This window comes from Anomaloglossus baeobatrachus, chromosome 1 (assembly GCF_048569485.1).
Source record: "Anomaloglossus baeobatrachus isolate aAnoBae1 chromosome 1, aAnoBae1.hap1, whole genome shotgun sequence".
Lineage (NCBI taxonomy): Eukaryota > Metazoa > Chordata > Amphibia > Anura > Aromobatidae > Anomaloglossus > Anomaloglossus baeobatrachus.
In genome coordinates, this window is record NC_134353.1 from 974,884,230 (window position 1) to 974,911,797 (window position 27,568).

Consider the following 27,568-nt stretch of genomic DNA (forward strand, 5'->3'; position numbering starts at 1 on the left):
AGCTGCAGTCACTTGGGGTATGTGTCTATCAGTTTTGCACATGGAGAGGTGAAATTCTCGCCCATTCTTCCTTTGTAAACAGCTGGAGCTGAGTGCGGTTGGATGGAGGCGTTTGTGAACAGCAGTTCTCAGCTCTTTCCACAGATTCTCGATTGGGTTCAGGTCTGGACTGTGACTTGGCCATTCTAACACCTGGATACGGTTATTTGTGAACTATTCCATTGTAGATTTTGCTTTATGTTTGGGATCATTGTCTTGTTGGAAGACAAATCTCTGTCCCAGTCTCAGGTCTTTTGCAGACTCCAACAGGTTTTCTTCAAGAATGGTCCTGTATTTGGCTCCATCCATCTTCCCATCAATTCTAACCATCTTCCCTGTCCCTGCTGAAGAAAAGCAGGCCCAAACCATGATGCTGCCACCACCATGTTTGACACTGGGGATGGTGTGTTCAGGGTGATGAGCTGTGTTGATTTTACACCAAACATATCGGTTGGCATTGTGGCCAAATAGTTCTATTTTGGTTTCATCTGAGCAGAGCACCTTCTTCCACATGTTTGGTGTCTCTAGGTGGCTTGTGGCAAACTTTACACAACACTTTTTATGGATATCTTTGAGAAATGGCTTTCTTCTTGCCACTCTTCCATAAAGGCCAGATTTGTGCAGTGTAGACTGATTGTTGTGCTATGGACAGACTCTCCCACCTCAGCTGTAGATCTCTGCAGTTCATCCAGAGGGATCATGGGCCTCTTGGCTGCATCTCTGATCAGTCTTCTCCTTGTGTGAGATGACAGTTTGGATGGACGGCCGGATCTTGGTAGATTTGCAGTGGTATGATGATCCTTCCATTTCAATATGGTCGCTTGCACAGGGCTTCTTGGGATGTTTAACGTTGTGGAAATCTTTTTGTAACCAAATCCGGCTTTAAACCTCTCCACAACAGTATCCTGGACCTGCCTGTTGTGTTCCTTGGTCTTCATTATGCTCTCTGCGCTTTACACAGAACATGAGACTATCACAGAGCAGGGGCATTATACGGAGACTTGATTACACACAGGGGCTTATATTTATCATCATCAGTCATTTAGGACAACATTGCAACAACATTGCATCATTCAGAGATCCTCAATCAACTTCTGGAGTGAGTTTTCTGCACTGAAAGTAAAGGGGATGAATAATATTGCACGCCCCAATTTTCAGTTATTTATTTTTAAAAAAGGTTTAAAATAAGCAATAAATTTCCTTCCTCTTCACAATTGTGTCACTTGTTGTAGATTCTTCACCGGAACATTCACATTTTATCTTTGTTTGAAGCCTGAAATGTGGGAAAAGGTTGAAAAATTCAAGGGGCTGAATACTTTCACAAGGTACTGTATATTGTGTTCTCCTCTGTGTGTATATGCACAGCGCTTTCCTCTGTGTGTATGTGTATGCTGTGTGTGTGTGTGTGTGTGTGTGTGTGTATAGTGTGTGTGTATATATATATATAATATATACCGTATACAAAATAGTGCTCCCCTCGTTTGTGTGTGTATATGTATGTGTGTGTGTATATGTATGTGTGTGTGTATGCATGTATGTATGTATGTATGTATGTGTGTGTATGTATATATATATGTGTATATATATATGTGTGTATATGTGTATATATATATATATATATATATATATATATATAGATGTATGTGTGTGTGTGTGTGTGTGTGTGTGTGTGTGTGTATGCATGTATGTATGTATGTGTGTATGTATATATATGTATATATATATGTGTATATATATGTATATATATATATATGTATGTATATATATGTGTGTGTGTATACAGTGGAACCTCGCTTAACGAGTTACCCACTTAACGAGAATTTCGCTTAACAAGCAAAGCTTTCTGTAAATTTGTAAACCGGTTTACGAGAAAGCTTTGCTGTATGAGCAAAATCCTCAGCGCACACACTTCCGGTTCCGTACATCCACCGCACTCTGACCCGCACTTGCACTGTCCACACAAACACACACATGTACGCACAAACACACACACACATACAGTACTGGACTATGCTCACCTTACCTTCCGTTCCACCACAGGCCTCATAGTTCTTGTAGTTCCCGGGTACATCGCGGCGAACTACAAGTACCATGAGGCCGGCGGTGGAACGGAAGGTAAGGTGAGCATATAATATCTGTACCTTCCGTTTCATCGCCGGCCTCCTGGGTCCTGTAGTGCGCCGCGCCGCTCCAGGTATCGGCATCCATAGCAACGAAGCAGGAACTTCCTGGTTCCTGTCACCGCTTGTCAAAGGCAGCGCGCTGGCCAATCAGAGGCAAGCGGCTCTGCCTTTGACGTCAGCGCTCTGGCAGGAAGTTCCGCCCTCGTCGTTATGGTTACCTGATACACGGCCCGCACCGGAGAACAGCAAGTCCCAGGAGACCGGCGATGGAACGGAAGGTAAGGTGAGCATATAATATGTGCGTGTGCATGTGTGCTTGTGTGTTTGTGAGAGTTTGTACATGTTTGTGCATGTGTGGAATGATAGAACAGGGGACCAGGATGGGACATTTAACACATTGTGGAACGGATCGTCAGCATTGCAATTGTGGAACGGATCGTCAGCATTGCAATGATTTCCTATGGGAAATCTTGCTCTGCTGAACGAGTACCTTGATTAACACGCACAGTCCCAGAACGGGTTGTTCTCGTTAAGCAAGGTTCCACTGTATATGTATATATAGAGAGAGAGCGAGCACTCTCATGCGTGTGTGTATGCTGCTGCTCCTCTCCACTGTACACCGTTGTATGATGGTGTATATTGGGAGTGTAGACGGACCGTGCACACGTCTTCCTTAATATTTCTCAATGCAGAGATGATCCTCTCCTTTTTCTCCCGCAGTGACGATCTGCGTGCCCCCCCCCCCCCCCCCCAGGCCGTGTGTCACTCTCCAGGGCCGTGTGCCGCGTGCCGCCCTCCCGGACCGCGTGTCTCACCTGTGCTATGTCGCCATCCTGTGTTGTTCTGGTTGATGATGCCTCATTCTTGTGTAGTAGTAATGACTGTGTGATATTGGCCTGATGGCCATAACAGTCTGACGCTCCGTCTTTTGTGTTCATGTTGTGTCACTGTCAGTAATTCTGTACCATTTCTTCTAGGTGCTCCCCTCGGAGGCATCGGTGGAGGAACAATCACTCGGAGCTGGCGAGGAGAGTTCTGCCGCTGGCAACTAAATCCTGGCCTGTACCACTACAAGCCGGTGACCGAGAACCAGGTGCATAATACTGCAGAGTGTGAATAGTACCACGGCGTGTATATTGTACTGTGGCGTGTGTATAACGCTCGTTGCTGGAGATGCTAAAACTGCGAGCAGGAATGGACCCACTGGACCACAGGGGGGCCCCAGGCTTACCCTTGTTAGTGGGGGGTGCTTGACCAAGCACCCACCTCGAGGCAGACACCAGGTGCCACTCCCAGGGCAGTGACAGGAACTGTGGCAGCTGACTCCCAGGGTCGGGACCGACACAGGTGCAGACAGGCTGAGTCTCTAGTGTAGACATAGACCACCGGGACGGCTGAAGCAGATAGCACAGCCAGGACGAACAGGTACAGTCACTAGTATAGACAGGGGCCACCGTGACAGCTGAGGCAATAGTACGATCAGGTACAGTCACTATTGTAGACAGGGACCACCAGGACAGCTGAGGCAGATGGCATGGCCAGGATGGACAGGTACAGTCACTAGTGTAGATAGGGGCCACCATGACGCCTTAGGCAATAGTACGATCAGGATGGACAGATACAGTCACTAGTATAGACACGGGCCACCGTGACGGCTGAGGCAATAGTACGACCAGGTACAGTCACTAGTGTAGACAGGGATCACCAGGACAGCTGAGGCAGAATAGCGTGGCCAGGACAGACAGGCACAGTCACTAGTGTAGATAGGGACCACCGGGACGACTGAGGCAGATAGCACGACCAGGACAGGCAGCTACAGTCACTAGTGTAGATGGTAACCACCTGGATGACTGAGGCAGATAGCACGACCAGGACAGGCAGCTACAGTCACTAGTGTAGATGGTAACCACCTGGATGACTGAGGCAGATAGCACGACCAGGACAGACAGGTACAGTCACCAGTGTAGACAGGGACCACCGGGATGACTGAGGCAGATAGCACGACCAGGACAGACAGGTACAGTCACTAGTGTAGACAGGGACCACCATGACAGCTGAGGCAGATAGCACGACCAGGACAGACAGATACAGTCACCAGTGTAGACAGGGACCACCGGGATGGCTGAGGCAGATAGCACAACCAGGATAGACAGGTACAGTCAGTAGTGTAGACAGGGACCACCGTGACAGCTGAGGCAGATAGCACGACCAGGACAGACTGATACAGTCACTAGTGTAGATGGTAACCACCAGGATGACTGAGGCAGATAGCACGACCAGGACAGACAGGTACAGTCACCAGTGTAGACAGGGACCACCGGGATGACTGAGGCAGATAGCACGACCAGGACAGACAGGTACAGTCACCAGTGTAGACAGGGACCACCGGGATGGCTGAGGCAGATAGCACGACCAGGACAGACAGATACAGTCACTAGTGTAGATGGTAACCACCAGGATGACTGAGGCAGATAGCACAACCAGGATAGACAGGTACAGTCACTAGTGTAGACAGGGACCACCGTGACAGCTGAGGCAGATAGCACGACCAGGACAGACTGGTACAGTCAGTAGTGTAGACAGGGACCACTGGGACACTGAGACAGATGGCACGGCCAGGATGGACAGACACCAGAGTACCAGCAGGGCAGGCATACAGTAATGTACACTGGCTAGGACATGGACAGCGGACAAGGAGACCTGACAACTAGCTGGCTAGGGAACAAACCACTAACTAACCACATTGCTCAGGCACCTCTCCTAGTGGGAGTGTACCTTATGTACCCAGTGCCTCCCAGCGATAGGCTGAGATGCAGTTCCTGGAAATGGCGCTCTGACCCTTTAAGAGAAGGGCAGCGGTGCGTGCACATGACCTAGGAGCACTCCCAGAGGTCCTCTGTGGCGTGCACAGGCTCGGAGAGTAGGAAGACGAGAACCCCAAAGTGGAGGACAATATACTGTAGGTATTGTTAGTGGTGGCTGATGAAAATTTGTTATTAAACAATCTAAAAAGGTCTTCTTGGCACTTTCTGTGTCTGCTCCAAATTACACAGTGAAACACATTTGTAGTTAGTGGTACTTTTTAGAGCCTTCACAATATTGCCAACTCAGGCAGGAAATAAATAATATATCTTTTGTGTGTGACAGATGTGGGTGTAGGATTGCATCTTTTTGAAAGAGGAAGGTTACATCAACCATGAGTGGTAAATCACTACGAGGTTGTCGTGGAACGGGGAGTAGGTGCAGTGTTGGAGGTGCACGTGTGGGATGTTCTGTTAGTCAAACCTCTAGTGAGCAAACACCGGCTCATCCTATGCCAGAAGAAATGAGAACAACTTCCGGTACTGGACAGTCTACTACACGAGATTTCTCTGGCAGCCGCACATCGCTTCAACTTCTAAATGAGGCTGATAAACAGCATTTGCTGGAGTGGATGGCAAGCGCTGCATCAAGTGGCCTCTCCTCCTCCACATCACACACAGTGCATTCCTCCGAGGTGATACCCCAATTACACTTAGTTCCCCTTACATTACAAAGCTTCAACCGGCAAATTGACTGTGGGGAACCACCCATGGGCGAGTCTGCAGATCTGAGCACACATTGTATGCCATGGGCATCACAGGTCTGCTGCAAAGATTTCCAGACTCAAGAGGAGGAAAGAATCTACACCGATGCCCAAAATCTTTGTGATTTGGAACCTGGCTCAGATGAAGTAGGGTCCCACCAGGATCCTGACCCTCTTCAACGGATGTTAACCCCCGAAGGTGGAGGTGGTGATGATGAGACTCTGATACATGAGGCGCACGTGTACTGTCCTGTTATGTCAGGTCAGGAAGAGGAGGAGTGGGACAACATACAGAATGAGAATGAAGTTGTAGATCCCACTTGGTGTGAATCTAGCTGACTAGCTCAACAGATAAGAAGGAGGTGGAAGCTGAGGAGATTATGGTGGCGATTCCCACACAGACACGTAGTGATGCACCCATGAGAAGCTGCATCCTTCCCCACAGCTCTGGCTGTGGCCAGCAACGGTTGCGGGTCTGCAGTTCGCTGGAAGGGTTGCCTAGCCTGGGCCTTTTTTGAGACCGCAAAATCTGACTCAACTCCGTTACCTGCCAATGTTGTAAACAACGACACAGAGGCAAAAATTCAAATAATTTGACTACTACATACATGAACAGGCAATCAACATGCATTAACTGTGGGAATCTTACTGCGCCAAAATGCGGACTAACGGACCTACCCAACCACCGGCCTCCAAATCAACATAGTCTGCGCTTCTTCCTCCTTATGCATCACCGTTGAAACTATTCTAAACCCTGCTTTACACGTTGCAATGTCGCATACGATTTCGTATGCGATTTGCAACGCCCCCATCGTATGTGTGGCACATTCAATTTGTTGAACGTGTCGCACATACGAGTAACCCCCCCATCACACGCACTTACCTTCCATACGACCTCGATGTGGGCGGCGAACGGCCACTTCCTGGAGTGGGAGGGACGTTCGGCGTCATATCGACGTCACGCGGCAGCCGGCCAATAGAAGCGGAGGGGCGGAGCTGAGCGGGACGTAAACATCCCGCCCACCTCCTTCCGCATTGCTGGCCGGGAGCTGCAGGACGCAGGTAAGATCTGTTCATCGTTCCCGGGGTGTGTCACACTGCGATGTGCGCTACCCCGGGTACGATGAACAATCTGACGTACAATTCGTCAGGAATGAACGACGTGCGTGCGATGAACGTTTTACCGTTCAATCGCAATCGCACGTAGCTGTCACACACTGCAATGTACCTTACAATGCCGGATGTGCGTCACTTACGACGTGACCCCGCCGACACATCGTAAGATACATTGTAGTGTGTAAAGCGGGCTTAACACAGGTCTCCGAATGCAGAACCTTCTCTTGTGTACCCGCTACAGTGGGGGTGAGCGAGGGCCCGTCAGGTGCTACAGAAGTAGTGTTTTGATCCATGTGAGACACCAAGCAAAAGACATGTTACTCAATCCAGCATTCCATCTCCCACTACACCTCCCTCCCAGCCCACCGCTCGGTGGTGTACACTGTGGAGACACGGGGATCAGTGGGTGCTCTCATACGCTGGCCCAGCCACCTTTACAAAGACCGCATGGACCACAGCTCATCCCAACTGAACGTCCGAACTCCGCACCCGTGGACAGAACACTACTTAGACAACACGGGGTGAGGGAATCACAATATTAAGGCTTTATTGGATCCGCAAACAATTAACGGCACATAACACATAACCAGCAAAACACACAAATGTAACAGGCAACAGAGTCTCACCCTTCCGCTGCTCACCAGGGATTAGACTATTAGTGCCTTCGGGGCTTCCAGGGCCACATACCCCAAACCTAATAAGCTTCTAATAAGCTCTGCTAATAGAAAAGTAGGGAGAAAGCTGCAACCCCGGCGGGTGCTGTTACCGGAAATGCTTCAGACGTGTGATTACTTGAGTGGACCGTGGGCTATGAATAGAAGGCTAATAATTGGGGAGATAAAGCCGAATTACCTAATGTTCCCTCCTCACCCCATGAAATGCCTCTTCTGCTTCGTGGTAAAAGGACAGATGGAATATCCACTTACATGGAGTCGTCTTCTTCTGCCGTCCGTTGTTTGCCCTCATCCATGAAACCTAGTTGATGGGGGTTTTGTTACTATATGTGGGGGTATTCTCTGCAGTCTTTCTGCCCTAATTGTAGAGTATATTTTGTTATCCGTGGTAATTAACAATATAGGTGTGTGATTGCTAAGACGTTCTGATGTGTCTTGGGTTTGGGTCGTTGGGTGATCGTGGCCTGAAGCATTTATTCTGGAAATTCTCCTCTAAAGGAAGCAAAATGAGACATTTTACCAAATGTGCTGATAATAATCCAGCGAGTAACCATCCAGCCCCGGTGATTTCTTCACTTTCAGGCCCCTTCAGCCCCCGGGCGGTTTACATTTTTCTGGGTTTTTTTGCTCCCCTTTTTCCGAGAGCCGTAACTTTTTTATTTTTCCATCAATCTTGCCATATGAGGGCTTGTTTTTTGCGGGACGAGTTGTACTTTTATATGAATCCATGAGTTTTACCATATAGTGTACTGGAAAACAGCAAAAAAATTCCAAGTGTCGAAAAACTGCAAAAAAAAGTGATCGCACAATAGTGTTCACTGTATGGTAAAACTCATGTCATTGTGATGCCTGAGGTCGGTGCGAGTTTGTAGACCCCAAACATGTATAGGTTTACTTGTATCTAAGGGGTTAAAAAAATTCACAAGTTTGTCCAAAAAAAGCGCACATTTTGCGCCATTTTGCAAAACCCGTAGCGTTCTCATTTTTCAGGATCTATGGCTCAGTCACAGCTTATTTTTTGCGTCTCGAGCTGACGTTTTTAATGGAACCATTTTTGCGCAGATGCTACGTTTTGATCACCTGTTATTGCATTTTGCACAAAACTTGCGGTGACCAAAAAACGTAATTTTGGCGTTTGGAATTTTTTTTGCCACTACGCCGTTTACTGATCAGATTAATTGATTTTATATTTTGATAGATCAGGCGTTTCTGAACGTGGCGATACAAAATGTGTATATTTTTTATTTTTTTTAACCCTTTAATTTTCAGTGGGGCGTGATTTGAACTTTTAGGTTTATTTATTTTTTTTTTTTTATTTTACTAGTCCCCCTAGGAGGCTATATAGATCAGCAATCCGATCGCTCTGCCCTATCTTTAGATCTTAGCTACAGAGCCAAGATCTGCATATATGGTGCTTTACTCTCCGTGCTGGCACTATGCCGCCACTGAGAGAAAGTGACTCTGGCAACATATACATCTCGCTGCCAGACTTTGACAGTGAGATGTAATGGGTTAAAAGTTGCAGGTGGAAGCGATTCCACTCGTAGCTTGCAGGCACACGTCAGCTGTTGAAATCAGCTGATATGTGCGCGGATTGCCGCGGCAGGCCACTGCGATGATAGTGACACGATCCATGACGTACCCAGTACGTCATAGGTCGTTAAGGGGTTAAACGTTTGTAAAGCTTCTGTTTCAGAGAAGGGTAAATTTAATATTCTAATTGTTCCTTTAAAAAGGAATCTACAGCCCCGAGATCCCGACGGGAAGACGTTACTCTCAACTGACATAAGTCTTTAGATTGTTCCTCTCCCCAGAGTGAATGAGATGTGACCCGACTGATGTCCCTATTTATGTGTTCTGTTTGTTGTAACCGACTTCATTCTCCCAGCCATGATCCTTGTTGGTTGTAACCGGCTTCATTCTCCCAGCCATGATCCTTGTTGGTTGTACCCGGCTTCATTCTCCCAGCCATGATCCTTGTTGGTTGTACCCGGCTTCATTCTCCCAGCCATGATCCTTGTTGGTTGTACCCGGCTTCATTCTCCCAGCCATGATCCTTGTTGGTTGTACCCGGCTTCATTCTCCCAGCCATGATCCTTGTTGGTTGTACCCGGTTCATTCTCCCAGCCATGATACTTGTTGGTTGTACCCGGCTTCATTCTCCCAGCCATGATCCTTGTTGGTTGTAACCGGCTTCATTCTCCCAGCCATGATACTTGTTGGTTGTAACCGGCTTCATTCTCCCAGCCATGATCCTCGTTGGTTGTAACCGGCTTCATTCTCCCAGCCATGATCCTTGTTGGTTGTAACCTGCTTCATTCTCCCAGCCATGATCCTTGCTGGTTATAACCCGCTTGATTCTCCCAGCCATTTTCCTTGTTGGTTGTAACCCGCTTCATTCTCCCAGCCATGATCCTTGTTGGTTGTAACCTGCTTCATTCTCCCAGCCATGATCCTTGTTGGTTGTAACCCGCTTGATTCTCCCAGCCATGATCCTTGTTGGTTGTAACCTGCTTCATTCTCCCAGCCATGATCCTTGTTGGTTGTAACCTGCTTCATTCTCCCAGCCATGATCCTTGTTGGTTGTAACCTGCTTCATTCTCCCAGCCATGATCCTTGTTGGTTGTAACCCGCTTCATTCTCCCAGCCATGATCCTTGTTTGTTGTAACCCGCTTGAGTCTCCCAGCCATGATCCTTGTTGGTTGTAACCCGCTTGAGTCTCCCAGCCATGATCCTTGTTGGTTGTAACCCGCTTGAGTCTCCCAGCCATGATCCTTGTTGATTGTAATCGGCTTCATTCTCCCAGCCATGATCCTTGTTGGTTGTAACCCGCTTGATTCTCCCAGCCATGATCCTAGTTGGTTGTAACCTGCTTCATTCTCCCAGCCATGATACTTGTTGGTTGTAACCCGCTTGAGTCTCCCAGCCATGATCCTTGTTGGTTGTAACCGGCTTCATTCTCCCAGCCATGATCCTTGTTGGTTGTAACCGGCTTCATTCTCCCAGCCATGATCCTTGTTGGTTGTAACCTGCTTCATTCTCCCAGCCATGATCCTTGTTGGTTGTAACCCGCTTCATTCTCCCAGCCATGATCCTTGTTGGTTGTAACCCGCTTGAGTCTCCCAGCTATGATACTTGTTGGTTGTAACCGGCTTCATTCTCCCAGCCATGATACTTGTTGGTTGTAACCGGCTTCATTCTCCCAGCCATGATCCTCGTTGGTTGTAACCGGCTTCATTCTCCCAGCCATGATCCTTGTTGGTTGTAACCCGCTTCATTCTCCCAGCCATGATCCTTGCTGGTTGTAACCCACTTGATTCTCCCAGCCATTTTCCTTGTTGGTTGTAACCTGCTTCATTCTCCCAGCCATGATCCTTGTTGGTTGTAACCTGCTTCATTCTCCCAGCCATGATCCTTGTTGGTTGTAACCTGCTTCATTCTCCCAGCCATGATCCTTGTTGGTTGTAACCCGCTTGATTCTCCCAGCCATGATCCTTGTTGGTTGTAACCTGCTTCATTCTCCCAGCCATGATCCTTGTTGGTTGTAACCTGCTTCATTCTCCCAGCCATGATCCTTGTTGGTTGTAACCCGCTTGAGTCTCCCAGCCATGATCCTTGTTGGTTGTAACCTGCTTGATTCTCCCAGCCATGATCCTTGTTGGTTGTAACCCGCTTGAGTCTCCCAGCCATGATCCTTGTTGGTTGTAACCCGCTTGAGTCTCCCAGCCATGATCCTTGTTGGTTGTAACCCGCTTGATTCTCCCAGCCATGATCCTCGTTATTTGTAACCGGCTTCATTCTCCCAGCTATGATCCTTGTTGGTTGTAACCCGCTTCATTCTCCCAGCCATGATCCTTGCTGGTTGTAACCCGCTTGATTCTCCCAGCCATTTTCCTTGTTGGTTGTAACCCGCTTCATTCTCCCAGCCATGATCCTTGTTGGTTGTAACCTGCTTCATTCTCCCAGCCATGATCCTTGTTGGTTGTAACCCGCTTGATTCTCCCAGCCATGATCCTTGTTGGTTGTAACCTGCTTCATTCTCCCAGCCATGATCCTTGTTGGTTGTAACCTGCTACATTCTCCCAGCCATGATCCTTGTTGGTTGTAACCCGCTTTATTCTCCCAGCCATGATCCTTGTTGGTTGTAACCCGCTTCATTCTCCCAGCCATGATACTTGTTGGTTGTACCCGGCTTCATTCTCCCAGCCATGATACTTGTTGGTTGTAACCGGCTTCATTCTCCCAGCCATGATACTTGTTGGTTGTAACCGGCTTCATTCTCCCAGCCATGATCCTCGTTATTTGTAACCGGCTTCATTCTCCCAGCTATTATCCTTGTTGGTTGTAACCCGCTTCATTCTCCCAGCCATGATCCTTGCTGGTTGTAACCCGCTTGATTCTCCCAGCCATTTTCCTTGTTGGTTGTAACCCGCTTCATTCTCCCAGCCATGATCCTTGTTGGTTGTAACCTGCTTCATTCTCCCAGCCATGATCCTTGTTGGTTGTAACCTGCTTCATTCTCCCAGCCATGATCCTTGTTGGTTGTAACCTGCTACATTCTCCCAGCCATGATCCTTGTTGGTTGTAACCCGCTTTATTCTCCCAGCCATGATCCTTGTTGGTTGTAACCCGCTTGAGTCTCCCAGCCATGATCCTTGTTGGTTGTAACCCGCTTCATTCTCCCAGCCATGATCCTTGTTGGTTGTAACCTGCTACATTCTCCCAGCCATGATCCTTGTTGGTTGTAACCTGCTTGATTCTCCCAGCCATGATCCTTGTTGGTTGTAACCCGCTTGAGTCTCCCAGCCATGATCCTTGTTGGTTGTAACCCGCTTCATTCTCCCAGCCATGATCCTTGTTGGTTGTAACCTGCTTCATTCTCCCAGCCATGATCCTTGTTGGTTGTACCCGGTTCATTCTCCCAGCCATGATACTTGTTGGTTGTACCCGGCTTCATTCTCCCAGCCATGATCCTTGTTGGTTGTAACCGGCTTCATTCTCCCAGCCATGATACTTGTTGGTTGTAACCGGCTTCATTCTCCCAGCCATGATCCTCGTTGGTTGTAACCGGCTTCATTCTCCCAGCCATGATCCTTGTTGGTTGTAACCTGCTTCATTCTCCCAGCCATGATCCTTGCTGGTTATAACCCGCTTGATTCTCCCAGCCATTTTCCTTGTTGGTTGTAACCCGCTTCATTCTCCCAGCCATGATCCTTGTTGGTTGTAACCTGCTTCATTCTCCCAGCCATGATCCTTGTTGGTTGTAACCCGCTTGATTCTCCCAGCCATGATCCTTGTTGGTTGTAACCGGCTTCATTCTCCCAGCCATGATCCTTGTTGGTTGTAACCCGCTTGAGTCTCCCAGCCATGATCCTTGTTGGTTGTAACCGGCTTCATTCTCCCAGCCATGATCCTTGTTGGTTGTAACCGGCTTCATTCTCCCAGACATGATCCTTGTTGGTTGTAACCTGCTTCATTCTCCCAGCCATGATCCTTGTTGGTTGTAACCGGCTTCATTCTCCCAGCCATGATCCTTGTTGGTTGTAACCGGCTTCATTCTCCCAGCCATGATCCTTGTTGGTTGTAACCCGCTTGAGTCTCCCAGCCATGATCCTTGTTGGTTGTAACCGGCTTCATTCTCCCAGCCATGATCCTTGTTGGTTGTAACCGGCTTCATTCTCCCAGACATGATCCTTGTTGGTTGTAACCTGCTTCATTCTCCCAACCATGATCCTTGTTGGTTGTAACCCGCTTGAGTCTCCCAGCCATGATCCTTGTTCGTTGTAACCCGCTTGATTCTCCCAGCCATGATCCTTGTTGGTTGTAACTCGCTTGATTCTCCCAGCCATGATCCTTGGTGGTTGTAACCCGCTTGATTCTCCCAGCCATGATCCTTGTTGGTTGTAACCTGCTTCATTCTCCCAGCCATGATCCTTGTTGGTTGTAACCCGCTTGATTCTCCCAGCCATGATCCTAGTTGGTTGTAACTCGCTTGATTCTCCCAGCCATGATCCTTGTTGGTTGTAACCCGCTTGAGTCTCCCAGCCATGATCCTTGTTGGTTGTAACCCGCTTGATTCTCCCAGCCATGATCCTTGTTGGTTGTAACCCGCTTGAGTCTCCCAGCCCTGATCCTTGTTGGTTGTAACCCGCTTGAGTCTCCCAACCATGATCCTTGTTGGTTGTAACCCGCTTGAGTCTCCCAGCCATGATCCTTGTTGGTTGTAACCCGCTTGATTCTCCCAGCCATGATCCTTGTTGGTTGTAACTCGCTTGATTCTCCCAGCCATGATCCTTGTTGGTTGTACCCGCTTGAGTCTCCCAGCCATGATCCTTGTTGGTTGTAACCCGCTTGATTCTCCCAGCCATGATCCTTGTTGGTTGTAACCCGCTTGATTCTCCCAGCCATGATCCTTGTTGGTTGTAACTCGCTTGATTCTCCCAGCCATGATCCTTGTTGGTTGTAACCCGCTTGAGTCTCCCAGCCATGATCCTTGTTGGTTGTAACCCGCTTGATTCTCCCAGCCATGATCCTTGTTGGTTGTAACCCGCTTGATTCTCCCAGCCATGATCCTAGTTGGTTGTAACTCGCTTGATTCTCCCAGCCATGATCCTTGTTGGTTGTAACCCGCTTGATTCTCCCAGCCATGATCCTAGTTGGTTGTAACTCGCTTGATTCTCCCAGCCATGATCCTTGTTGGTTGTAACCCGCTTGATTCTCCCAGCCATGATCCTTGTTGGTTTATGGAGGACAAATGATTCCCTTTTATTAATATTTATCATCTTCTGAGAACAGTACGCCTCTCCGCTCGATGCGGAGCTGAATTTTTTCTCTGAATCTCTTGGAACGATTTGCGGCTTCTGTTCAGCTGATTCTTTCCCTAATTTCGCCTGGATGTTGGGGAAAGCTTTTTTCTCTTTTTTTCTTGCTTTTTAACCCTTGATGACATTTGGATTATCCCTGTGAACTGCATTGTATGCATTCCATATCGTAAAAGGGCTCCGTTCTTCTGAAGAGTTTTCTAGGAAATTATTTTTGATAGATAATTCTATCTCCTTCTGAAAGATATAATGGAGGAGTTACACTACCAAATCAAATTAGCATTATTGATTGTTCCCACATGATTACTAGAGAATGGTCAGAAGATGTATCCCCAATCTCTACACTGGGAATTTGGGATATAGTAACGAGGTCAGTAAAAGTCAAATCAATTCTTGAGAACATTTTGTGAACTGCTGGGTAAAAAGTGCATTCCTTAGAAGAAGTGTTCATTCACCTAAATACCTCCATTCATTCTTAGAAAATTCTGTCTGGTAGAAACTGTACACCATGTTCCAAATTATTATGCAGATTGGATGTAAGTGTACCAGCGATGAATAATGAAACTCATTGATGGTTTTGTGTCTCAGGGAAAGAAAAAGCATCTCTGCTGCCGAAAAGCATCAAATAGTGCAATACCTTCGACAAGGGATGAAAACATTAGATATTTCATGAAAACGTAAGCGTGATCATCGTACTGTGAAGAGATTTGTGGCTGATTCTGAGCACAGACGTGCTGGTGCTGATAAAAGCAGAATGAGTAAAGGTCCAGTCACACTAAGCAACTTACCAGCGATCCCAACAACGATAGGGATCGCTGGTAAGTTGCTAGGAGGTTGCTGGTGAGATGTCACACTGCGACGCTCCAGCGATCCCACCAGCAACCTGACCTGGCAGGGATCGCTGGAGCGTCGCTACACGAGTTGCTGGTGAGCTCACCAGCAACCAGTGACCAGCCCCCAGCGCCGCGTGGAAGATGCTGCGCTTGGTAACTAAGGTAAATATCGGGTAAGCAACCCGATATTTACCTTGGTTACCACCGCACGGAGCTACACGTGCAGAGAGCAGGGAGCAGCGCACAATGAGCGCTGGCTCCTTGCTCTCCTAGTTACAGCACACATCGGGTTAATTACCCGATGTGTGCTGCAGCTAAATGTGCACAGAGCAGGGAGCAGCGCACAATGCTTAGCGCTGGCTCCCTGCTGTCCTAGCTACAGCACACATCGGGTTAATTACCTGATGTGTACTGCAGCTACATGTGCAGGGAGCAGCGCACACTGAGCGCTGGCTCCCTGCTCTCCTAGCTACAGCACACATCGGGTTAATTACCCGATGTGTGCTGCAGCTACATGTGCAGGGAGCAGCGCACAATGCTTAGCGCTGGCTCCCTGCACTCCTAGCTACAGTACACATCGGGTTAATTACCCGATGTGTGCTGCAGCTAAATGTGCACAGAGCAGGAGCCTGCACTGACAGTGAGAGCGGCGGAGGCTGGTAACAAAGGTAAATATCGGGTAACCAAGGACAGGGCTTCTTGGTTACCCGATATTTACATTGGTTACCAGCCTCCGCAGAAGCCGGCTCTTGCTGCCTGCACATTAGTTGTTGCTGTCTCGCTGTCACACACAGCGATCTGTGCTTCACAGCGGGACAGCAACAACTAAAAAATGGCCCAGGACATTCAGCAACAACCAATGACCTCACAGCAGGGGCCAGGTTGTTGCTGGATGTCACACACAGCAACATCGCTAGCAACGTCACAAAAGTTGTTCGTTAGCAGCGATGTTGCTAGCGATGTTGCTTAGTGTGACGGGGCCTTTAGGTTTCTACCAGGCAAGACCATCGGATTAAGAGAGCAGCTGATAAAAAGCCATTACAAACCAGCAAACAGACATCTGAAGCTGCTGGTGCCTCTGGAGTCCCTCGAACCTCAAGGTGTAGGATCCTACAAAGGCTTGCTGTGGTGCACAAACCTACTATTCGGCCACCCCTAACCAGTGCTCACAAGCAGAAACAGTTGCAGTGGTCCCAAACATACATGAAGACTAATGTTCAAACAGTCTTGTTTACTGATGAGTGTCGAGCAACCCTGGATGGTCCAGATGGAGTAGTGGATGGCCACCATGTCCCAACAAGGCTGCGACGTCAGCAAGAAGGTGGAGGAGTCATATTTCGGGTCGGAATCATGTGGAGACATCTGGTAGGCCCCTTTAGAGTTCCTGAAGGTGTGAAAATAACTGCAAAGTATATAGAGTTTCTGACTGACAACTTTCTTCCATGGTACAAATAGCAGAAACGTGCCTTCAGGAGCAAAATCATCTTCATGCATGAAAATGCACCATCTCATGATCCAAAGAATACCTCTGTGTCATTGGCTGCTATGGGCATAAAAGGAGATAAACTTATGGTGTGGCCACCATCTTCTCCTGACCTTAACCTATAGAGAACCTTTGGAGTATCCTCAAGCAAAAGATCAATGGGGGCGGGAGGCAGTTCACATCAAAACAGCAGCTCTGGGAGGCTATGCTGACATCATGCAAAGAAATTCAAGCAGAAACTCTCCAAAAACTCACAAGTTCAATGGATGCAACAACTGTGAAAGTGCAAATGAGGGAAAAAAAGAAGTAAATCAAGCCTATATACATTAGGTGCAGATGTCATTACAAAGATGCACACATATGTGTAATTATATATGTGAATGGTTTGGATAGTTAAGAAGAGCCATGATCCAGGGTATTTATCCCATATGACTGTATATAAACTATATAATAATAAAGATCATATATGGAACCAATATACCCAGTATATCTGATGCATAATACATAATAAAAGTTGGAAACCATTACATCAATAGATTCTCATATTTCTTATTCAATCCCATAGGCTCTAATGTTTGTAACGTATGGATCCAATACGCTTCGCGTTCCATCATTTTCCAAATCCTGTTAGCACCCCTCCATATTAAAGGGATATGCTCCATCACTTGGAACTTGAGCTGCTTGATAGAATGGCTCTGCTTAATAAAATGAGCTGGAATGGGGAGAAGAATGCGCATGCAACAACTAGTGGATTTATGTTGGCTGATGCCATCTCTGATATGCTGGGTGGTCTCGCCAACCTATCCGAGACATTTAATAAAATAAAGGGTGAATGAGGAATCACACTTGAAATAGGCTTGTTCCATTTGACTGAATGTGGATGGAAGAAATGCTCAACCTTAGTCACGTTAGAACAGCCGATCATTGGACTCTTCTTTACCAGGGTTTCTTGCAGTTGTCTTCATGTCGGCGTCTTCTGATGGCTGCAGGACTGTCAGGTAACTGATGATCTGAGATCTCTCTGCAGCTAATCATTGGACTCTTCTTTACCAGGGTTTCATGCAGTTGTCTTCACGTCGTTGTCTTCTGATGGCTGCAGGACTCTCAGGTAACTGATGATCTGAGATCTCCCTGCAGCCGATCATTAGACTCTTCTTTACCAGGGTTCCTTGCAGTTGTCTTCACGTCTGTGTCTTCTGATGGCTGCAGGACTCTCAGGTAACTGATGATCTGAGATCTCTCTGCAGCCGATCATTGGACTCTTCCTTACCAGGGTTCCTTGCAGTTGTCTTCACGTCTGTGTCTTCTGATGGCTGCAGGACTCTCAGGTAACTGATGATCTGAGATCTAACTGCAGCCGATCATTGGACTCTTCTTTACCAGGGTTCCTTGCAGTTGTCTTCACGTTGGCGTCTTCTAATGGCTGCAGGACTCTCAGGTAACTGAAGATCTGAGATCTCCCTGCAGCCGATCATTGGACTCTTCTTTACCAGGGTTTCTTACAGACAGTTATCTTCATGTCGGCGTCTTCTGATGGCTGCAGGTCTCTCAGGTAACTGATGCTCTGAGATCTCCCTGCAGCTGATCATTGGACTCTTCCTTACCAGGGTTTCTTGCAGTTGTCTTCACGTCGGTGTCTTCTGATGGCTGCAGGACTCTCAGGTAACTGATGATCTGAGATCTCCCTGCAGCCGATCACTGGACTCTTCCTTACCAGGGTTCCTTGCAGTTGTCTTCACGTCGGTGTCTTCTGATGGCTGCAGGACTCTCAGGTAACTGATGCTCTGAGATCTCCCTGCAGCCGATCACTGGACTCTTCCTTACCAGGGTTCCTTGCAGTTGTCTTCATGTCGGCGTCTTCTGATGGCTGCAGGACTGTCAGGTAACTGATGATCTGAGATCTCTCTGCAGCTAATCATTGGACTCTTCTTTACCAGGGTTTCTTGTAGTTGTCTTCACGTCGGTGTCTTCTGATGGCTGCAGGACTCTCAGGTAACTGATGATCTGAGCTCTCCCTGCTGCCGATCATTGGACTCTTCTTTACCAGGGTTCCTTGCAGTTGTCTTCACGTCGGTGTCTTCTGATGGCTGCAGGACTCTCAGGTAACTGATGATCTGAGATCTCCCTGCAGCCGATCATTGGACTCTTCTTTACCAGGGTTCCTTGCAGTTGTCTTCACGTCGGTGTCTTCTGATGGCTGCAGGACTCTCAGGTAACTGATGATCTGAGATCTCCCTGCAGCTGATCATTGGACTCTTCTTTACCAGGGTTCCTTGCAGTTGTCTTCACGTCGGTGTCTTCTGATGGCTGCAGGACTCTCAGGTAACTGATGATCTGAGACCTCCCTGCAGCCGATCATTGGACTCTTCTTTACCAGGGTTCCTTGCAGTTGTCTTCACGTCGGTGTCTTCTGATGGCTGCAGGACTCTCAGGTAACTGATGATCTGAGATCTCCCTGCAGCCGATCATTGGACTCTTCTTTACCAGGGTTCCTTGCAGTTGTCTTCACGTCGGTGTCTTCTGATGGCTGCAGGACTCTCAGGTAACTGATGATCTGAGATCTCCCTGCAGCCGATCATTGGACTCTTCTTTACCAGGGTTCCTTGCAGTTGTCTTCACGTCTGTGTCTTCTGATGGCTGCAGGACTCTCAGGTAACTGATGATCTGAGATCTCTCTGCAGCCGATCATTGGACTCTTCCTTACCAGGGTTCCTTGCAGTTGTCTTCACGTCTGTGTCTTCTGATGGCTGCAGGACTCTCAGGTAACTGATGATCTGAGATCTCCCTGCAGCCGATCATTGGACTCTTCCTTACCAGGGTTCCTTGCAGTTGTCTTCACGTCAGTGTCTTCTGATGGCTGCAGGACTCTCAGGTAACTGATGATCTGAGATCTCCCTGCAGCCGATCATTGGACACTTCTTTACCAGGGTTCATTGCAGTTGTCTTCACGTCGGTGTCTTCTGATGGCTGCAGGACTCTCAGGTAACTGATGATCTGAGATCTCCCTGCAGCCGATCATTGGACTCTTCTTTACCAGGGTTCCTTGCAGTTGTCCTCACGTCGGTATCTTCTGATGGCTGCAGGACTCTCAGGTAACTGATGATCTGAGATCTCCCTGCAGCTGATCATTGGACTCCTCTTTACCAGGGTTCCTTGCAGTTGTCCTCACGTCGGTGTCTTCTGATGGCTGCAGGACTCTCAGGTAACTGATGATCTGAGATCTCCCTGCAGACGATCATTGGACTCTTCTTTACCAGGGTTCCTTGCAGTTGTCTTCACGTCGGTGTCTTCTGATGGCTGCATGACTCTCAGGTAACTGATGATCTGAGATCTCCCTGCAGCTGATCATTGGACTCTTCTTTACCAGGGTTTCTTGCAGTTGTCCTCACGTCGGTGTCTTCTGATGGCTGCAGGACTGTCCAGTAACTGATGATCTGAGCTCTCCCTGCTGCCGATCATTGGACTCTTCTTTACCAGGGTTCCTTGCAGTTGTCCTCACGTCGGTGTCTTCTGATGGCTGCAGGACTCTCAGGTAACTGATGATCTGAGATCTCCCTGCTGCCGATCATTGGACTCTTCTTTACCAGGGTTCCTTGCAGTTGTCCTCACGTCGGTGTCTTCTGATGGCTGCAGGACTCTCAGGTAACTGATGATCTGAGATCTCCCTGCTGCCGATCATTGGACTCTTCTTTACCAGGGTTCCTTGCAGTTGTCTTCACATCGGTGTCTTCTGATGGCTGCAGGACTCTCAGGTAACTGATGATCTGAGATCTCCCTGCAGCCGATCATTGGACTCTTCTTTACCAGGGTTCCTTGCAGTTGTCTTCACATCGGTGTCTTCTGATGGCTGCAGGACTGTCAGGTAACTGATGATCTGAGCTCTCCCTGCAGCTGATCATTGGACTCTTCTTTACCAGGGTTCCTTGCAGTTGTCTTCACGTCGGTGTCTTCTGATGGCTGCAGGACTCTCAGGTAACTGATGATCTGAGATCTCCCTGCAGCTGATCATTGGACTCTTCTTTCCCAGGGTTCCTTGCAGTTGTCCTCACGTCGGTGTCTTCTGATGGCTGCAGGACTCTCAGGTAACTGATGATCTGAGCTCTCCCTGCAGCCGATCATTGGACTCTTCTTTACCAGGGTTTCTTGCAGTTGTCCTCACGTCGGTGTCTTCTGATGGCTGCAGGACTGTCCAGTAACTGATGATCTGAGCTCTCCCTGCTGCCGATCATTGGACTCTTCCTTACCAGGGTTTCTTGCAGTTGTCCTCACGTCAGTGTCTTCTGATGGCTGCAGGACTCTCAGGTAACTGATGATCTGAGATCTCCCTGCAGCTGATCATTGGACTCTTCTTTACCAGGGTTCCTTGCAGTTGTCCTCACGTCGGTATCTTCTGATGGCTGCAGGACTCTCAGGTAACTGATGATCTGAGATCTCCCTGCAGCCGATCATTGGACACTTCCTTACCAAGGTTCATTGCAGTTGTCTTCACGTCGGTGTCTTCTGATGGCTGCAGGACTCTCAGGTAACTGATGATCTGAGATCTCCCTGCAGCCGATCATTGGACTCTTCTTTACCAGGGTTCCTTGCAGTTGTCTTCACATCGGTGTCTTCTGATGGCTGCAGGACTCTCAGGTAACTGATGATCTGAGATCTCCCTGCAGCCGATCATTGGACTCTTCTTTACCAGGGTTCCTTGCAGTTGTCCTCACGTCGGTATCTTCTGATGGCTGCAGGACTCTCAGGTAACTGATGATCTGAGATCTCCCTGCAGCTGATCATTGGACTCCTCTTTACCAGGGTTCCTTGCAGTTGTCCTCACGTCGGTGTCTTCTGATGGCTGCAGGACTCTCAGGTAACTGATGATCTGAGATCTCCCTGCAGACGATCATTGGACTCTTCTTTACCAGGGTTCCTTGCAGTTGTCTTCACGTCGGTGTCTTCTGATGGCTGCATGACTCTCAGGTAACTGATGATCTGAGATCTCCCTGCAGCTGATCATTGGACTCTTCCTTACCAGGGTTCCTTGCAGTTGTCTTCACGTCGGTGTCTTCTGATGGCTGCAGGACTCTCAGGTAACTGATGATCTGAGATCTCCCTGCAGCTGATCATTGGACTCTTCTTTACCAGGGTTCCTTGCAGTTGTCCTCACGTCGGTGTCTTCTGATGGCTGCAGGACTCTCAGGTAACTGATGATCTGAGATCTCCCTGCAGCTGATCATTGGACTCTTCTTTACCAGGGTTTCTTGCAGTTGTCCTCACGTCGGTGTCTTCTGATGGCTGCAGGACTGTCCAGTAACTGATGATCTGAGCTCTCCCTGCTGCCGATCATTGGACTCTTCTTTACCAGGGTTCCTTGCAGTTGTCCTCACGTCGGTGTCTTCTGATGGCTGCAGGACTCTCAGGTAACTGATGATCTGAGATCTCCCTGCTGCCGATCATTGGACTCTTCTTTACCAGGGTTCCTTGCAGTTGTCCTCACGTCGGTGTCTTCTGATGGCTGCAGGACTCTCAGGTAACTGATGATCTGAGATCTCCCTGCTGCCGATCATTGGACTCTTCTTTACCAGGGTTCCTTGCAGTTGTCTTCACATCGGTGTCTTCTGATGGCTGCAGGACTCTCAGGTAACTGATGATCTGAGATCTCCCTGCAGCCGATCATTGGACTCTTCTTTACCAGGGTTCCTTGCAGTTGTCTTCACATCGGTGTCTTCTGATGGCTGCAGGACTGTCAGGTAACTGATGATCTGAGCTCTCCCTGCAGCTGATCATTGGACTCTTCTTTACCAGGGTTCCTTGCAGTTGTCTTCACGTCGGTGTCTTCTGATGGCTGCAGGACTCTCAGGTAACTGATGATCTGAGATCTCCCTGCAGCTGATCATTGGACTCTTCTTTCCCAGGGTTCCTTGCAGTTGTCCTCACGTCGGTGTCTTCTGATGGCTGCAGGACTCTCAGGTAACTGATGATCTGAGCTCTCCCTGCAGCCGATCATTGGACTCTTCTTTACCAGGGTTTCTTGCAGTTGTCCTCACGTCGGTGTCTTCTGATGGCTGCAGGACTGTCCAGTAACTGATGATCTGAGCTCTCCCTGCTGCCGATCATTGGACTCTTCCTTACCAGGGTTTCTTGCAGTTGTCCTCACGTCAGTGTCTTCTGATGGCTGCAGGACTCTCAGGTAACTGATGATCTGAGATCTCCCTGCAGCTGATCATTGGACTCTTCTTTACCAGGGTTCCTTGCAGTTGTCCTCACGTCGGTATCTTCTGATGGCTGCAGGACTCTCAGGTAACTGATGATCTGAGATCTCCCTGCAGCCGATCATTGGACACTTCCTTACCAAGGTTCATTGCAGTTGTCTTCACGTCGGTGTCTTCTGATGGCTGCAGGACTCTCAGGTAACTGATGATCTGAGATCTCCCTGCAGCCGATCATTGGACTCTTCTTTACCAGGGTTCCTTGCAGTTGTCTTCACATCGGTGTCTTCTGATGGCTGCAGGACTCTCAGGTAACTGATGATCTGAGATCTCCCTGCAGCCGATCATTGGACTCTTCTTTACCAGGGTTCCTTGCAGTTGTCTTCACGTCGGTGTCTTCTGATGGCTGCAGGACTGTCAGGTAACTGATGATCTGAGCTCTCCCTGCAGCTGATCATTGGACTCTTCTTTACCAGGGTTCCTTGCAGTTGTCCTCACGTCGGTGTCTTCTGATGGCTGCAGGACTCTCAGGTAACTGATGATCTGAGATCTCCCTGCAGCCGATCATTGGACTCTTCTTTACCAGGGTTCCTTGCAGTTGTCTTCACATCGGTGTCTTCTGATGGCTGCAGGACTCTCAGGTAACTGATGATCTGAGCTCTCCCTGCAGCTGATCATTGGACTCTTCTTTACCAGGGTTCCTTGCAGTTGTCTTCACGTCTGTGTCTTCTGATGGCTGCAGGTCTCTCAGGTAACTGATGATCTGAGATCTCCCTGCAGCCGATCACTGGACTCTTCCTTAACAGGGTTCCTTGCAGTTGTCTTCACGTCGGTGTCTTCTGATGGCTGCAGGACTCTCAGGTAACTGATGGTCTGAGATCTCCCTGCAGCCGATCATTGGACTCTTCCTTACCAGGGTTCCTTGCAGTTGTCTTCACGTCAGTGTCTTCTGATGGCTGCAGGACTCTCAGGTAACTGATGATCTGAGATCTCCCTGCAGCCGATCATTGGACACTTCCTTACCAGGGTTCATTGCAGTTGTCTTCACGTCGGTGTCTTCTGATGGCTGCAGGACTCTCAGGTAACTGATGATCTGAGATCTCCCTGCAGCCGATCATTGGACTCTTCTTTACCAGGGTTCCTTGCAGTTGTCCTCACGTCGGTATCTTCTGATGGCTGCAGGACTCTCAGGTAACTGATGATCTGAGATCTCCCTGCAGCTGATCATTGGACTCCTCTTTACCAGGGTTCCTTGCAGTTGTCCTCACGTCGGTGTCTTCTGATGGCTGCAGGACTCTCAGGTAACTGATGATCTGAGATCTCCCTGCAGACGATCATTGGACTCTTCTTTACCAGGGTTCCTTGCAGTTGTCTTCACGTCGGTGTCTTCTGATGGCTGCATGACTCTCAGGTAACTGATGATCTGAGATCTCCCTGCAGCTGATCATTGGACTATTCCTTACCAGAGTTCCTTGCAGTTGTCTTCACGTCGGTGTCTATTGATGGCTGCAGGACTCTCAGGTAACTGATGATCTGAGATCTCCCTGCAGCTGATCATTGGACTCTTCTTTACCAGGGTTCCTTGCAGTTGTCCTCACGTCGGTGTCTTCTGATGGCTGCAGGACTCTCAGGTAACTGATGATCTGAGATCTCCCTGCAGCTGATCATTGGACTCTTCTTTACCAGGGTTTCTTGCAGTTGTCCTCACGTCGGTGTCTTCTGATGGCTGCAGGACTGTCCAGTAACTGATGATCTGAGCTCTCCCTGCTGCCGATCATTGGACTCTTCTTTACCAGGGTTCCTTGCAGTTGTCCTCACGTCGGTGTCTTCTGATGGCTGCAGGACTCTCAGGTAACTGATGATCTGAGATCTCCCTGCTGCCGATCATTGGACTCTTCTTTACCAGGGTTCCTTGCAGTTGTCCTCACGTCGGTGTCTTCTGATGGCTGCAGGACTCTCAGGTAACTGATGATCTGAGATCTCCCTGCTGCCGATCATTGGACTCTTCTTTACCAGGGTTCCTTGCAGTTGTCTTCACGTCGGTGTCTTCTGATGGCTGCAGGACTCTCAGGTAACTGATGATCTGAGATCTCCCTGCAGCCGATCATTGGACTCTTCTTTACCAGGGTTCCTTGCAGTTGTCTTCACATCGGTGTCTTCTGATGGCTGCAGGACTGTCAGGTAACTGATGATCTGAGCTCTCCCTGCAGCTGATCATTGGACTCTTCTTTACCAGGGTTCCTTGCAGTTGTCTTCACGTCGGTGTCTTCTGATGGCTGCAGGACTCTCAGGTAACTGATGATCTGAGATCTCCCTGCAGCTGATCATTGGACTCTTCTTTACCAGGGTTCCTTGCAGTTGTCCTCACGTCGGTGTCTTCTGATGGCTGCAGGACTCTCAGGTAACTGATGATCTGAGATCTCCCTGCAGCTGATCATTGGACTCCTCTTTACCAGGGTTCCTTGCAGTGGTCTTCACGTCGGTGTCTTCTGATGGCTGCAGGACTGTCATGTAACTGATGATCTGAGCTCTCCCTGCTGCCGATCATTGGACTCTTCCTTACCAGGGTTTCTTGCAGTTGTCTTCACGTCGGTGTCTTCTGATGGCTGCAGGACTCTCAGGTAACTGATGATCTGAGATCTCGCTGCAGCTTATCATTGGACTCTTCTTTCCCAGGGTTCCTTGCAGTTGTCCTCACGTCGGTGTCTTCTGATGGCTGCAGGACTCTCAGGTAACTGATGATCTGAGCTCTCCCTGCAGCCGATCATTGGACTCTTCTTTACCAGGGTTTCTTGCAGTTGTCCTCACGTCGGTGTCTTCTGATGGCTGCAGGACTGTCCAGTAACTGATGATCTGAGCTCTCCCTGCTGCCGATCATTGGACTCTTCTTTACCAGGGTTCCTTGCAGTTGTCCTCACGTCGGTGTCTTCTGATGGCTGCAGGACTCTCAGGTAACTGATGATCTGAGATCTCCCTGCTGCCGATCATTGGACTTTTCTTTACCAGGGTTTCTTGCAGTTGTCTTCACGTCGGTGTCTTCTGATAGCTGCAGGACTCTCAGGTAACTGATGATCTGAGCTCTCCCTGCAGCCGATCATTGGACTCTTCTTTACCAGGGTTTCTTGCAGTTGTCCTCACGTCAGTGTCTTCTGATGGCTGCAGGACTCTCAGGTAACTGATGATCTGAGATCTCCCTGCAGCTGATCATTGTACTCTTCTTTACCAGGGTTCCTTGCAGTTGTCTTCACGTCGGTGTCTTCTGATGGCTGCAGGACTCTCAGGTAACTGATGATCTGAGATCTCCCTGCAGCTGATCATTGTACTCTTCTTTACCAGGGTTCCTTGCAGTTGTCTTCACGTCGGTGTCTTCTGATGGCTGCAGGACTCTCAGGTAACTGATGATCTGAGATCTCCCTGCAGCCGATCATTGGACTCTTCTTTACCAGGGTTCCTTGCAGTTGTCTTCACGTCGGTGTCTTCTGATGGATACAGGACTGTCAGGTAACTGATGATCTGAGATCTCCCTGCAGCCGATCATTGGACTCTTCTTTACCAGGGTTCCTTGCAGTTGTCTTCACATCGGTGTCTTCTGATGGATGCAGGACTCTCAGGTAACTGATGATCTGAGATCTCCCTGCAGCCGATCATTGGACTCTTCTTTACCAGGGTTCCTTGCAGTTGTCTTCACATCGGTGTCTTCTGATGGCTGCAGGACTCTCAGGTAACTGATGATCTGAGATCTCCCTGCAGCCGATCATTGGACTCTTCTTTACCAGGGTTCCTTGCAGTTGTCTTCACATCGGTGTCTTCTGATGGCTGCAGGACTCTCAGGTAACTGATGATCTGAGATCTCCCTGCAGCTGATCATTGGACTCTTCTTTACCAGGGTTCCTTGCAGTTGTCTTCACGTCGGTGTCTTCTGATGGCTGCAGGACTGTCAGGTAACTGATGATCTGAGCTCTCCCTGCAGCTGATCATTGGACTCTTCTTTACCAGGGTTCCTTGCAGTTGTCCTCACGTCGGTGTCTTCTGATGGCTGCAGGACTCTCAGGTAACTGATGATCTGAGATCTCCCTGCAGCCGATCATTGGACTCTTCTTTACCAGGGTTCCTTGCAGTTGTCTTCACATCGGTGTCTTCTGATGGCTGCAGGACTCTCAGGTAACTGATGATCTGAGCTCTCCCTGCAGCTGATCATTGGACTCTTCTTTACCAGGGTTCCTTGCAGTTGTCTTCACGTCTGTGTCTTCTGATGGCTGCAGGTCTCTCAGGTAACTGATGATCTGAGCTCTCCCTGCTGCCGATCATTGGACTCTTCTTTACCAGGGTTCCTTGCAGTTGTCTTCTGATGGCTGCAGGACTCTCAGGTAACTGATGATCTGAGCTCTCCCTGCAGCCGATCATTGGACTCTTCCTTACCAGGGTTCCTTGCAGTTGTCTTCACGTCGGTGTCTTCTGATGGCTGCAGGACTCTCAGGTAACTGATGATCTGAGATCTCCCTGCTGCCGATCATTGGACTCTTCCTTACCAGGGTTCCTTGCAGTTGTCTTCACGTCGGTGTCTTCTGATGGCTGCAGGTCTCTCAGGTAACTGATGATCTGAGCTCTCCCTGCAGCCGATCATTGGACTCTTCTTTACCAGGGTTCCTTGCAGTTGTCTTCACGTCTGTGTCTTCTGATGGCTGCAGGACTCTCAGGTAACTGATGATCTGAGCTCTCCCT

At 48.7% G+C, this 27,568-nt stretch overlaps 1 protein-coding gene across 1 annotated transcript in view; it reads left to right on the forward strand.

The window, feature by feature from the left end:
- The window catches only part of GBA2 (glucosylceramidase beta 2), a 165,392-nt gene that overhangs the window by 80,010 nt on the left and 57,814 nt on the right, over positions 1-27,568 (forward strand). Inside the window, 1 exon segment of the mRNA XM_075330500.1 lies at positions 3,140-3,255. Within this exon segment, the coding sequence (XP_075186615.1) occupies positions 3,140-3,255 (116 nt within the window).